The sequence below is a fragment of the Diadema antillarum genome, unplaced genomic scaffold, assembly GCF_040938485.1.
Source record: "Diadema antillarum isolate AM-2024a unplaced genomic scaffold, OU_Dant_1.0 seq00001239_RagTag, whole genome shotgun sequence".
Classification (NCBI taxonomy): Eukaryota; Metazoa; Echinodermata; class Echinoidea; order Diadematoida; family Diadematidae; genus Diadema; species Diadema antillarum.
The window spans coordinates 400,939-415,859 of record NW_027272026.1 but is presented as its reverse complement, the minus strand read 5'-3'; the positions used below and the strand labels follow the sequence as shown (position 1 = coordinate 415,859).

The window sequence follows — 14,921 nt, the reverse complement described above, 5'->3', positions numbered from 1 at the left end:
CGTGGTTGCTGCTGAAAGAACAGCTTCATGAAACCCCCCTAAACACACCTCTCATTTCTTGAGGTCTGGGATCCTGCACGGCGAAACTTTGGAGTAATCCTAAAACACACATTCACTCAAACTGTATATGAGTGCACAAGTGTCAGACACCGGTGGGTAAACAGGCACGAACTGTGGCAACAATGCATAAAGTACACATAAATCGATGGATTTCGCCTGTGTTGAATGATGAGAAAATGAACACATTGTGATGGTTTTCATAATAATCATCTTTATTTACAGCTGTCATTGATAATACTTTCTCATCGTGCTGACAAGATTCTGTTATAACATTTTATGTGGTGACACTTGGTGTGCAAACTAAACATGACAAAACAATGAAGTGCGTTTTTCATTAGAACGGTAAAAAATAAACACAGATAAAAGCGCAATTCTTTTATACACACAAAATGAGTTATACAGGGCCCTGTTTTATCAAAAGATTAAATCGACTTTAAATTTCCCTAACACACAGGCTGTCATATACTTATAATAAAAATCAACTTTATAATCCATTTTAACTCTTCATAAAAGAGGGCCCTGGTTGGTTCGAATACACAAACCACAAAGCAAAAGATAAATACAAAATGCGCGTTCAGAATGAACGCAAGTCCATTTTTAACAGCAACTTCATGTTGCGCACAAAGCAAATTCAGCATTACCTGAAAATTACTCCATCATAACAACAACAACAACAAATCAAAGATAAGGATTCGGAGCGCAATAAACGTTGACTTACAAGCACAGTGAACATTATCAATCATAGAGCATCATTTTGTAAAAATGGACAAAACATTAAGGCGTGGTGCGAGCCATAACATAACCGAATGCAACAGCTAATAATCATCATAAGTACAACATTGGTATGATCATTGATAGTGGGCATTATACGGTAGATGCAGACAGAGTCCGTTTGCCTCACTAGGCTACACTCTGTGTAGTCCCACTATAAAGAAGTGAACTTCTATATTTGAGGGTTAGTCCAAAAGTCGGGACCCCACTGGGCTCAGAGGTGGCATTACATGCCGCATTTACTGCATCTATGAACAGGCTATAATTATGTTAATGGATTCCTACCCTAAAGGGAAGTTATCATACTCTACAGGTCTATAATGTTCTACACTCAACATCAATATTACAAATCTTTTGATCTTTTTCATATATACTACTTCAATAGTAATCACCTGTACTTAGGTTCTTTTAGAGACATTCTAAGTTATAATTGTATTCGATATGATTAACACATTAAATCAATAGAAAGGACAAATCCCAAGTATCAGTTTGAAAAAAAAATGGTGCAGCTGTATAGTGTATAGGTCTAGAGGACATGGTATTGCTTGTCTTGTTTGCTTATCACAACACAAAACAGCTGCAAAATACAAGTACCATCGGTGCGCTGAGACGTTAACATTGGTAAACGATGAAAAATCTGAACAATACGACTGGGATAATTTCGCCATGTAATGGAATCCCTATCATGCGCTCGACATGGACCTCCACTAACCATTGCTAACGGTTTGATGAACCTATTGAATCTCGACCACAAACTAAGGATTAACATTAGAAACCCTTGCAGACAGAGATTATTCAAAGAGAGTGTTTCTTTCCGTCATATTTCAAGGTACATCAGCATTTAACTTTCCTATATAGCTCACATCATTGGGGGGGGGGGGGGAATCTTAATCTAAGTGTCTATGACCTCTAATCTTGAACTTTGACCTTTCATACATTTCATGCAATTCATTACTTATCAATTTCGATACCCTTCTGAAAAGATACTACGCTCCCTCTTTTCTGATTAAACTATAAATATGGTACTATACCAGGTATCTGTACAATGTTTAAAAAATTGAAAATAGGCGCTAATAATTCATAATCTTATCATTTATCGTGTTCATATGCATTCATCATGTAAACCTACTCAGGAATTCTGACAAGATAACTCAATTTTTCTCCATTCTATCCACATACAGACTATACTTGCGAACATCCCCAAAGAATCATAGTAAGAAGATTGTTCAAAAATTGACTTTGAAATGGTTTTCCCCATAAAACCACCGAAACAAACCAATAAATAAACATAGGCACACGTTACACTGTATGCACTTTTGGTGCATTTAAACAAAGATCGATGACAGCGTTCTCAGACAAACAAAAGAAAAATATTACATCAGATAATTGTTTACCTTAATGGGAAACAAAGAGTATTGCTAGGCAACAAACATTACATTTTATAAGCATGCTGATTACACCGGTCTGTTTACTTATTGCAGACTGTTGAACAGAGCCTTAAAACCACTAAAACCTAATTTAGTTTAGAGAGTGAGAGTAGTGAAATACATGTACAAGTCTCACACTGGCAAGTTTTGGACCTGGATAAACCATATCCCCGTGACGCCCGATCCTCGGAGGGCATTAGCGTTGGGTATTAACCCCAGAAGAGCAGGGGTGTCTTGAGGCCCCCCTTTCCGGAATTCCCCGGGTTTCCTGGCTTTTCCTGTTAGCCTAACTTCACTTTAAAAAAAAATAGTGGTGATGAGACATACGGTTTGCGTATACTGCTACACATGTCCATCAAACTGTACATGCGTGCTTTTAATTTGCCCGTGTGTCGTTCTATGGCAAATAAATGCTTAGTTCAAAAAATCAAGTTCAAAAAATCAACACAGTGATACAAACAAGACTGAAACATTGGATGTTCATAATAACAGATTCATAAGAAAATCAAAGAAACACGTACAAGCATAGAACTGCATCAACCCTGAAAGTAACTAAAAAATGCGACGAACAAACGCAATATAAAGAAAAATCTTAATTCTAAATGACTGCCATTTGCACAATGGAAACCAATTCATCCAAAATTACACAAAATAATGTCCTAATATGAAGGCATCAAAAAATCGAAAAAAAAAATCGAACTCATTACCACATCCTCCCCGCCATGGCCATAAGAGCCACCAAAATAGGTCAGTCAATTTAAGGTTAGACTGCCCTTTAATTCATCTCTTTGCCCTACCTAGTCCCATGACAGTCGTGGGGCAGCTTGCTTTGCGGATGTATCTAGATTGAAAAAGAAAACTGAAATGAAAATTTGAATGTCTCGACATTCTTGACGATTCTTTCCAGTGAATGATATAGCCACATTACAAAACGTTTTTATAGGTTAGGGAAAAGCCTCCACTAAGGCCCTTGCAAGACTTTAAGTCATCACGAATGACTTTACAGGCGATCAGGAACGCGCTCAAATTCGGGATTATAGCGTACAGTGTTATTCTATTCCTCTGCATACGGCACTTAGATTTTCTGTTTATTCATCTTTACTCCTTCATGACTTCTTCTTCGTCGTCTTCTTCTGCTTCTTCATCTTCATCTTCATCTTCTTCTCTCTTTTTTTTGAGAACATACTCTCGGCACAGCACAGCAAGACTCATCCATCATGTCCATCCTCATGTTTTGGAGACTGTGTGCTGCGAAATTGAGGAGCACCACTGAAAAGAGCTTGGCACTTTAATCGGTTCACACCCATACCCGTTTCCTGCGATCATACAAACTGTCGTAAACCGAACGCCCTGCACAATTACGATAAGAGACGTCTTGAAGTAGCCAAGACGAGACATATTATGTACAACGTATCAAATTCAAAGTGATTTGATATCAATGCACGGACAGACACACACTACTAATTTCGCATACGCAATGCAATTGATTAAACAAAACACACGAATTGGAATGACACTAGTCCCGACACCAGTTTCGAAGCTTTTCCGATCTGATTAACATTTACTTCGACTCCAACGAGGATGACGTCACTCTCGGATCGGCTCCTCGGAAAAATGGACACCAAAAAAAAGCAGTATGAGGCCACAGGAAAAAAAAAACAGTGCCTTACCTCATGGCATACGACGAAGTGCAGAGAAAAGCAAAGCAAGTCATATTCACCAGAAGAAATGCAGCTCGTCATGCGTGCTGCCAAACTCACTTTCTCATTGGTTAATATGATCCCACGTGACCGTACTGTATGCCTGACGCATGACGTGTGAAAAGACTATGATGTCCGTGCATGAAAGCACGCTTGCTTTGGCGGTAAATCTGGTAGTCTGAGGTTCGTTTTATCACGTCGAGGTAAGGTTGTGCATAGTTCATACCAGGGAATATAATTAGTACTATTGTGATGTTACTCTGGCATAAATAGCAGTAAGCAGTCTTTGCAAATCTACATCGGCGTTCTGACATTTCATAAATTTTGTTCATACCTTTTACTGTGCGAGCAAGAGATGTTACAAGTTACAAAAATAGCAATCGATAGCTTTAGGCACCATTGACGTGTAATAAATAGGAATTCTCTTTATTTACTCCACACATTCTTCCAGTCACATTAAACCACTATTTAGAATTTACCACCACGCACAGAGTAACATACTTTCTCAACATCTTCTCAATATTCTAGCACGCGCACACAAACAAAATAGGCACGGTCATACAAACAAAAAACCCAGGGACGCAAAACGAGATATGTGAATAGTATCTCTGCTCCATTTCCCCATGCATGGTATAGTCCCACAGACACACTCATTCAGACATCACTCAACCTAAATAGTGTTAAAAAATTATAAATTAATGAATAAAAACGACTGCAGTAGGCTGGCTTTGATAACATTGCACTTTTTCAACTGAAGAAGAAAAAAAAAGGTCGGTTCCACGCAGGATTTGGTCAGGAGCATCGCAGTGAGACAAGCCGCGTGTAGGCCTACTTGCAAAACTCGTTATGGAGATACTCCTACACGACGGTGACCTTGTCGATGACTGCATACTTTGGTGGCTCTTTAGGTGGAAAGGCCCACACCTCTGAGTATTCTGGAGGCGGCGGCGACGGCGGCGGCGACGGCGGAGGCTCGGGGCCCTGTCCTAGCGGATGCCCCGACGAGCTTTCCGCCTCCTCGCGTTTTGCCTCGCGCGCGGATTCGGCGTCGAGGCAGCCTTCCTCTTCCGCGACGGCGGCGGAGGACTGTTCCAGCGTCTGGGCGGCGAACTGCATCTTGTTACGGTAGTTCTTCATAAAATACACGGCCAGGTATTTCGCACACGCCACCAGCCACAGCACGGAGAAGCAGTAGTTGGCATACTTGTACGTCCCCGTCAAGTCAAAACTGAGACCTATGAACGGCAGAGTAACAAGATACACAACATCAGTCACACCAATACAATACCGAGTGAAAACGTATAATACCTGTGCAACAATAATTATGGTGTGGTTTTTGCCTTTTTGGTTTCAAGCAGGGCTTTATCTTGCCTTACAGCGTCTCATGTCCATTTGTTTCTGCTTAATCGCTCAAAAAATATGCATTTGAAAAGCAACGTTCATTTACCTGCCGTGACGACATTAAAAATCTACTTCTCCTCCTAACCCACGCAGTGAAAGCCAAACGAAAACAGTTTCACAGACATCTGGAACGCGGATGATGAGTTTGACGTAAAAACTCCCATTTTCAATGATTTTCCAAATTTTAGAGTGAAATGAGACATGTCCGTTATATGGACGTTAACGCAAAACTTATTGCGCCGTTGTTAGTCGCAGTCTTTTCCGCGGAAAACCAAATCTCTGAGATAATTACAGTACAATGAATTAGTCATCTACAGGTGTGATAAATCTGACGGCATGTGGGTTGATTTTTCTGAGCATAAAATGGTCCTCTCAAAGGCGAACAAGATGTCAAGTGCAGAAAAGTCAATTCGAATACACTGGGACTGGAGGACAAGATACAACTTCCGCAATATGCAACTCAGACGCTGTAACTTTTAACCTCTTTCAAGATTTCGGCCTGAGAATTTACTTCGATTTTCGCAAATCAATCCACGTGGTTTTGACTGACGCAAGGTTGACGACACTCACCTGGTATGATTGGGGCCAGCAGGCAGCCGAGACCCGTCATTAGCAGGATGAAGGCAAAGGACTCCTGGTGGACGGCGTGTCCGAATGTCTCCACGGACGCGGCGTAGATGATCGAGTAAAGGATAGCTCTGGCTATCCCTACAACTGCAGAGATTAAAGAATACAATCGATGTGATTACAGGCCTATTACAATCAAACCTGTTTATAGCGACCACCATCTACAGCGACCACCATCTTCAGCGACCACCTGCCGCATGCGACCACTAAACACAATTCCCAAAAGAGAAAAGCCATCTTAACGACATTGTCTACAGGGGCCACCTGTCTATAACGGCCACTTTTTCCGTCTCCCTGGGGTGGCCGCTATAGACAAGTTCGACTGAACATGTAGTTGTATACATGTACTAGTACTGTGTGTCCTTGAAGAGATTCTACCTACAAGATGGCCGATCAAGTTTGACTCAACGCTGCTGAGAGGAACATCGAAGATTTAGGGCTATATGGCATCTGAATGATTACTTAAACATTTCGGGTTTGATTTTGCATCAGAATGTAACATCAGGTATGGTGTCAAGAGGAATTTTGCTCTTTAATTGGACCTTTACGCGGTTTTGTTGCATTCTTCTGTGTAATACCAGATCCTCGTAGACGAAATCTTGGAAAACTGAAATGAGGACGACCAACGGGATTTTTTTTTCTTCTACGTAATATAAGATATAGCGTGATAATATCAAGAACTTCATTGGAAAGATACGATATTGAGAATTCTTGATCAGACAGGGATTTGGGATTTCAGGTCGGATCATTTCGCCAAAAAAAAAAAAGACAATGAAAAGGCCTTGCTTGTCGACAAGGAATACTCTGAAATTTTCGCACTTCTGATGCATGGACACTCTTGACAAAATGCGAATGAAATGTTGACGACTCTCTGGCTAGTTTCATACATAAGTTTGTTTATGCACTGCAGTGCATGTAATGTTTATTCAAAAGAACTTTACAAGAGCAGTTTAGACAATGGCATATTTACTACTTGGGTAAACAACTTTAGAGTGAAAAGAAAATAGACTCTGCTCTGAATGCAGACGGAGTGGAGGCATGATATTTCACTTTCAACGCACCAGTAACGTATGTAATCATGGCTGCGGCCTGTGTCGTAACTGTAAGCATGAAAGTGACCCCCGCGTTGGCCAGACACACAGCCGGGATGATGAGAATACGGGAGCAGGGCAGCCGGTCACCGACAAACGCCACGACCAAACGCGCCCCCGTGTCGACGAAGCCCAAAATGGACATGTACAGCGCCGACCGCTCGTTGCTGTACCCCGCCAGCGTCATGATTTCCACCTACGGCACACAGGGAGGCAAGAAAAAGAAAATGGCTGCCGTCAGATACCCACATCACTGGCACACATGCCGTAGCGCCTGTTAGAGCGATACGCTACATGTCACGAGAGCGTTAACTTAAAGGAAGTGACTATACATAAAGGCAGAATTTACTGAAAAATGATTTTAAATTTGTGTTAAAATAATTCTAAAAAATATACCAATCTCAAGGGGTCACCATTAATGCCATTTAATTGTGATTTTTTTTTTCTGGCATGATAAAGAATGAATACATAAATTGAAAAAAAATGAAGATTGAAAATATGAATTGAATCCGAGCAATTTTTCCTGCCTTTAGGAGTTGAGATATTACTTACCTTCATATTACTTCATAATTCCTTATCAACTATAAAACCGAAAGACCATCAGATCTGATGATCAAGTTTGTTTTGTCTCTCTCTTCTTCTTTTTTTTCGTAAAAAGGAATTAAAGAGACTTTTTTTTTATGTTGGTCAAAAATCCTGCACTGGGTTAATTTTTTGGCTTTTTAATAAGACAGCAATCTGAAAAAGTGCAATCCAAGTTAGGAGAAGACATGTCTTCTTTACAAAGACCACACAACAGAAATGGGTTGCATATTAAATTGCAAATTCATACACATCATGCGAGCCATGCTTTACCATGAGGTACAGGTCTCAGATTTACACATCGGTATATGTATGCTAATATGCGATGAAGAGGTGTAGATATCTATTCTTTTGAGCAGAAAATAACATCATACATGAGCTTTACAGTGGGAGTATATTGGTGTTTGATTTTATTTGAAGCATCCATGGCACAAACGCAATGTTACAAATATATTCTGGGAAAGCATGATACATGGATTCTTAACAAAATGCTTCTCGGTATACATTGGATTTGACGATAGACACTACTACACGTGACTTGTGTGTATTCTTCGTTTCTGCTGCTACTGAACAAAAGTCGACGGAATATCAAAATGAAAATCAAGAGGTCACATAACAACACGCATCGGTCATCTCACTTCATTCCAGTTGTTTAAAGTTGTAATAATATCCCAAAATTTCCTGGAACAGCTTCGGGGGGAAAAGAAATTGCCGTGCAGACGTGGCGAGCTGATTACAAGACATTTACAAGTCTGCATATCAATGAAACTATTTTAAACACTTTGTTTGATGTTTAAAACATCTTTCATTTCCTGCATCTATTAATTTGATGAAATTTTGCCACTCGCCATGAAAATGGTTTAAAAATCATGTTGGATTTTTGTTATTCGATGATAAGTTTTCCCACAAAGATGAGGAATATTTAATAAAAAAAGATGAAAACAGAAGGCAACAAGTAACAGGAAAAACTGAACACGAGAAATAATATCTTTTCCTCATCTCATTTTGTCATATATTCGCCATAAACCTAGGGAAGAATTTAAAAATGGTTCAGTGAATTAAAAAAAAAAGAATTTTCCAGACGGGATGCCATTAATGGCATGTATCCTGAGCAAAACATTATGAAAACGAAATGGAAAAAAAAATGACGATCATTAAAAAAAAAAAATACGATTGATGATCTATCGATGTTCGTCGAGATCGAAAGATGGAGGTCTCAAAGTGACGTCAAAGTTGAGGCGATATCGCTGACTGTCGCTTTGAAAGAGCCATGGAGTCGTCGAATGTATCAGAGAAAAAAAAGTAAAAAAAGACCCTCTTTATCTTGAAATCCCCAGGATATCTAGATAACTGACTGCGGTCATTTGGAGCAACCTCTGCTAATGTGGAATGGTTGTCAAATTGTGGGCTTTTTTTAGTACGTATTTTGGAACAATTTGGAAATTTGCAGTGAGTGAAATAGAAAGTAAAACGATACGAATGAAATGTCTGCAACCAACCATAGCGTAGAACCGACATTGCCACTCGCACGGTAAGAAACATGAAGAAATGGAGACGCTAAATTCATTCATCTGCACAGCGTCACTGCCTGATTATGAACGGCAAATAAGTGCCAATCTTTGCAAGCTCGACTATTTTCTTGCCATTCTGAGCAAGCCAGAAAACACTAATGATTAAAATGAGAACGTACACTTTTAGCTCTCACTGCAGAAACATTCTCATGGTCTCCAGCTTGAAGAAAATTGACCAAATGTTTTCAAGCAAGAAAACTTCATACTTCTTTTCTCTTCATTATCATAGATTTCTTTCTACTTCGTACGGCTTTGAACTGGCCTGTTCATCTAATTACTGCATAAATTATACACAATTGAAGCAGAAAGAGTTTGTATTATATGCATATTACACACTTTTGGCAGGCTTCTTCTTGTTTCTTGTACATTGCGATTGGCAAATTACTGGTTCGTACGAGCAAATACAGCACACATGGCTGTTTCAAATGAGGGTTAATCCAGTCTGCTTTGTTCCTCACATACTATGTTTCTTGAAAAATGTTTTTTTTTTTCACTTCACATGCCTGTACTTCAATCATGAATCTAAAGCAAAGTTGGCCAATGGGACGAACGCGTCCTTGGCACGTCACGCATTAGTGGTGATAGTAATTTGGTAGTGAGATCTCTTTATAAGATTATGATCAAAATCAGGTAGCTTTATGCAGCTAGCATTCGTTTCACAAACATCTCAAAATGTCTATTAAACAGCAGTTCATCTAAAAACAACTTTCCTTCACCAATTACCTGCGAGATAATGGCGTAACGCATTTTTTAGGCTATGAAACGATTTTGTTGTTTTGTTTATCACTTCTGAAATATATCCAAATTGCACTCTATAAATCATGATTTTAATTTATGTAAAGCAGACCATATCTTCGTTTTCGTAACACGAAGAAAATAATTCTTGTTAGGTTTTTCTTTGTCATAACTGTGATGGAGGAACAAACCAGACTGTTTTACTGGCGCCTTATACTCACCAAAATGGCGCCAAACAGAGGAAAGTGGGCAAAAATTACATGGTACAGGCAGCATCAGTATCCTCCTTGGGTTGTGACACAATTTACTTTTGAATTTGGCAAACTTTGAGAAGTTCTTTTAATCGTAGCCTAGAGAAACTAGAAGACTTACAAGGCATCTCCATCTTCATGTCAAACATGTGAAGAGCCGTTTTCTTCTGTTTTTTTTTCCAGGTGCGAGCGAATTTGCAAGAATGATTGGTTCAGAATGCTGGAAGAGCATTACTCAGCTCAAACAATCAGATATAATTCCTTCGTGAAGTGCTTTGAGAAAATAGTGTATGCCAAAGTGGTTACTTGCACACTTCTTTTTCAAAAGTGTGGTTTACTGCGCAAAAAGGAAAATGAAAAATCATCCATGTGAAGACGCTTGACAAGAACTTGCAAGAAATCATAATTAAAATGTAAGTTTTTGGGGGGGTTTTTTGCCAAAATGATTAAAACAATTGCCAATGTCTAAGGAGTAGTGCTTATACTGAATCTCAGTACCTCCGGCATCATTTCAGATGGATCGGTTTTAGGTGTGTGTCAAAATCATTGCTCTGTGTGATCTAAGAGGAGAAATTTGTCTTTTTTTCAGTAAGCAGTAATCTTTACATGAGTTCTGTTGACTTCAAATGGATGATACGGAAGACAATCGCTTCCAAGAGAACAAACCTCTTCCAATTATTGAGGTCTACACGTGGGATGTCATGCATTCACATCTAGACGTCATTAAGATTGGAAGAAGTTTGTTTGCTTGAGATCGTTGTTTCTGCTTTCTTGTGCTCATTGGTGCTTTCACTAATAAAAATGAGCTTGAGATTATATCGATTTCGTTAGGTTCTGATGCTGCCTGTACGGGAAAAACAAACTTACGGCTGGAACACTCCCCGGAACAACAAGATTCGCTGTCCGGTAAACCCTGCTGATTTAATTTCTCCCAGTCGACCACATTCCCTTTCTCTCTCCCTCGCTTTCCACACATCCGGGTCGCTAGTTGAGGTTGAGTTCATCCATACAAGCCGGGAGAACGGCGTGCCTCGTCATCGCGGATTAGCTATCTGGGGGCCTCCTGGATTCTTTATCCATTCAAGAAAACCAGATGAAAGGCCTGGGTGCCGGAAAACGTGTAAATGCCTACTAGAGCCAGCGAATGAAAGCAACAGCCTAAGAACGACTCCAATTGAAGCATGCATGACATGTGCTTGTGTGAGTCATGTGTTGTGTGTGGATGACTGTGTGTGACTGAGCATGGCACTCAAAATGTGTGTTTCACCAAGTTCGCATGGCGTTTTTATGCACCTCTGTGTCACGTCTAGTGGTTTGGCTCACCTTGCTAGTGTTCAAGTGTGGTACGATGAAAGAAAGACCCATTCTGGATCGTCATTCAATTTATGGTGTTTCACGCAAACATGTATAGGTCATGTCACCTTGCCTGCTTTGATTTTCTTCTTGGTGTGTGTGTTTTGTTTTGTTTTTTTTACTCTGTAAAACTGAAAATGCGATGTTTCTGCTAATAGCATGATGAGTACATATCGTGCTACATTCCTTCTTGTAGGATGTTCCCTACTGGGAAAAATAAATGAATAAAATAATACCCTTCCTTGAAGCTTGAGCTTAGATCTATCAGTTGGTATTGGCTCATTTTATCTCCCTCCTCTTTTCGACAACCCAGTCTTTTCATCACCTTTTCTTAAACGGAGAAAGGATCTCGCAATGCAGCTCCCCAGAGTAGCTTCATCCAGGCTGGTCACGACCCTCGACCGACAGGGTGAGACGCCCGTCTAGGTCCAATGCCACCCAAGAATGGACGTCCCCGGGTCCAGACTGCAGGGCCGCGTTAACACTCCGATCACCGCCGGGCCCATCACGGTGGAACCATCGGCCACAGTATTAGCCTGACCCGGAAGTCAATGCACGTAGTGCTTCCACTTGGGGGAGCGATTTCGTGTGCCACGAACAGGTCACGCACTTGCAGAAGACTCTAAGTGGCTGCATGTATAAGAGAGAGGCATGGCTAGGCAGATGCGGGACAAAGTCGAATATCTACTACACTTGATGTTGTCCTGGATATGCCTCAATGGACATCTGCTATCGACGTACACAATTTTTTTTCCTCTCTCGCTCTCGTTCTACTTTGAAAGGTCCGAAAGATAACGATTAAAGCTTGAGTATTATCAACATATAGGGACAATCAAATAAATATCATTCCCTTTTAGGGGGAGGCAATTCATTGCTGCGGGACTCATGCAAATTGGCAAAATTCAAACGTAATGAAATAAGAAAGAAACACATGTGACAAAATCTACATGGTCTATGTGTAACTTCATGTAGAGGTAAATTATTCTGACCACGAGAGGTTTGGGAAAACGGCAAACTGAGGTGTACGTCAGATACATATTGAAGAACTAAAAAGGCAAAACAAACCGCGACACAGTATATATGTGGAGGAAAAAAGAAATAAACCTATAACTGCCACATAAAAGCTGCTATATTTCGTTCGGGTTTAAAGCACACATGTTTATATTGTGATTCTCTTTCTGTTATCTTGTTTAAAGTTCTGTTTCTCTCCGTTTCTGTCATAATTTACGTTTATAAAGGCTGAATTTTAATACAGACACGACAAGCACAGGATCACTCACCAGATTTATGGCGTTGCAGAGGAGAACCATGCTGGATATCAGCGTCGCCAGACCAAAGATCCAGTGCATGGGGTCCTTCAGGAGCAACTTGTAGTTGTCCTTGGATTTACGCAGCTTCTCCTTCTTCCGTCTCAGAGCGAGTTCTTTGGCGTGCAGTTTCCTGAGTCTGTCCTCGTCAGGATTAGGGGTAGCTTCCGGCGACCTGTCCTGCGGGGGCAGGGGCGGCAGCCTGTAGAGCGAGCTGCAGGCGAGGCCGCAGACAAGGATGACGGATGATATGACGCGGAGAGACGACCTCCAGCCGAAGCGGTCGAAGACGATCTCCATTACAGGGCAGAAGATAAGTACCCCCGTAATAACGAACACAGTTATAACGAAATTCTCGTTACACAAAGAAAAACACTCAGGTCCAAACATTATTGTCTATTTATCTTTATACACTTTATTGTTTGGCTATAACGAAATATAACAAAAGAAAACTGCCGGTCCCGAGAAACTGCGTTATAGCGGACAGTTGCCTGTGTATGATTTCGTAGGGAGCTATTACGATACATCGTTTGCTACGGTCTAGATTTATAGCACCCTGTAAGACCCAACAAAATAACTATTATAAGTAACACTCTTGTAACGGTGGGGTGACATGATAACCTCATTACACGCAAAATTAGAGAGAAACACGAATTCTGCAATTCTTCAAGTTGTTCAGTAGACTAGGTCACTGTGTTACTGCAGACAGATTAACAATCAACGATTGTGTCTTCACCTCAATTATACGGCTCTACAGGTGCCATACAGGTGCTATATAGGTCTACCTTATCAATGACTCACCTATAGTCGCTCCTACGCCGGGCAGCGTTGTGGGCATGGCGCACTCGTGGCTTTCGAAGTAGGCAATGACGACGTTGATGGTGCTGACGAACACGAAGTTGATGCCGACGCCGAACAAGAGACCAATGGTGATGAAGAGCACCCATGCTTCTTCTACGTACGTCGATGCGAAGAGGCCGACGAAGCAGAGAATGACGCCGACCACGGTGATTAAACGAGGTCCGAGTCTTTGGTAGATTGCGGTGATAAGTGGCGACAAAAGAACTAGGGCCCAAGCGAGAGAGGCTACCCAACCTGTGTGAACAAAATCAAAGGATTCGGTTATTGGCGCTTTTGTACATCTGGAGACATAAACACAATGGACACGCGAGGACATTTCATTTACCGTAATTTGCGTCCTAAATCCCACCCTCGATCGGCGTGTGACGACACGAAGAGCGTGTTCCACTCGTACGCCCGTCGAGATGGCCCATGCACTAGCTATACCGCTGAAATGCTAATGGAAGATCGAAAATTAGCTAATCACTGCAATGCCTTTCCAGTTTAGGTCAATTTGGCCCAGATGCTGTCGATTACGCCGAGCTCTCATCAACTGCTTCCTTAGGTTTAACATTTCGCAATTCACCTGTTTCTGTTGCCGAGGATTGCAGGTCCCTTCTGAGGCACATGTAGAGGACACCAAAGCTGTTGAAAAACCCCATAAAGCACGCAAACATTAACGACGAGGCTATGGTAAGAAGCCATCGGTAGTACCGAGGGCTCTTCCATAGTGTCGTCATCAGTGATGTCATACGCGAGATCCCGCGGCGACTTCTGACGGCTTCGTCGAATCCCTCGCCGACATGGAGCTGCGGCGTGCCGGGACCGATGCTCTGCTGGGACGAACGGAGAGCGGCTCGCAGAGGCGATTCGTCCGGCCAGATGGACGAGAGGTCCCGCTGGGAGACACACTCGTAGACGATCCGGCTGCTTCCGGAGTTCATGCTGTTCGCCCCAGTGATCTAGTCGTGCAGCTGTAAGGCAAGAGGAACAAACGTACAGACGTGATTGAGCCAAGCCCACACTACAGGCTGATGCAAGAAATGATGACATTTTCAGCGGAGCAACTTTGCAGGCACATAAACATACGGAGGGTACACATCCAGCATGAGACCTAAGTGAAAATGAAAGGCACTTTTAAAGAAAGATTTATGTGCACATGCATAAAATAAGACATTTGCATTTAATAAATCATGTAATTCGTG

At 41.3% G+C, this 14,921-nt stretch overlaps 1 protein-coding gene across 1 annotated transcript; it reads right to left on the bottom strand.

Annotated features, from left to right (window-relative positions):
- Positions 1-251: 251 nt before the first annotated feature.
- Positions 252-14,898, bottom strand: LOC139745198 (monocarboxylate transporter 2-like). The gene is made up of 6 exons (XM_071655604.1): positions 14,303-14,898; positions 13,683-13,971; positions 12,850-13,204; positions 7,048-7,273; positions 5,930-6,073; positions 252-5,193 (listed from the first exon to the last, which is right to left on the bottom strand). The coding sequence occupies exons 1-6, from the start codon at positions 14,658-14,660 to the stop codon at positions 4,817-4,819; spliced, it is 1,749 nt and encodes a 582-aa protein (XP_071511705.1). The 5' UTR covers positions 14,661-14,898; the 3' UTR covers positions 252-4,816.
- Positions 14,899-14,921: the final 23 nt, after the last annotated feature.

Excerpts from the sequence above, each read along its gene's own strand:
- LOC139745198 (XM_071655604.1), bottom strand. The coding sequence starts at position 14,660 with ATGAACTCCGGAAGCAGCCGGATCGTCTACGAGTGTGTCTCCCAGCGG. Across the intron at positions 13,972-14,302 it reads ATCCTCGGCAACAGAAACAG|GTTGGGTAGCCTCTCTCGCT; the intron begins GTGAATTGCGAA and ends TTGTTCACACAG. Across the intron at positions 7,274-12,849 it reads TCTGCAACGCCATAAATCTG|GTGGAAATCATGACGCTGGC; the intron begins GTGAGTGATCCT and ends TGTGTGCCGTAG.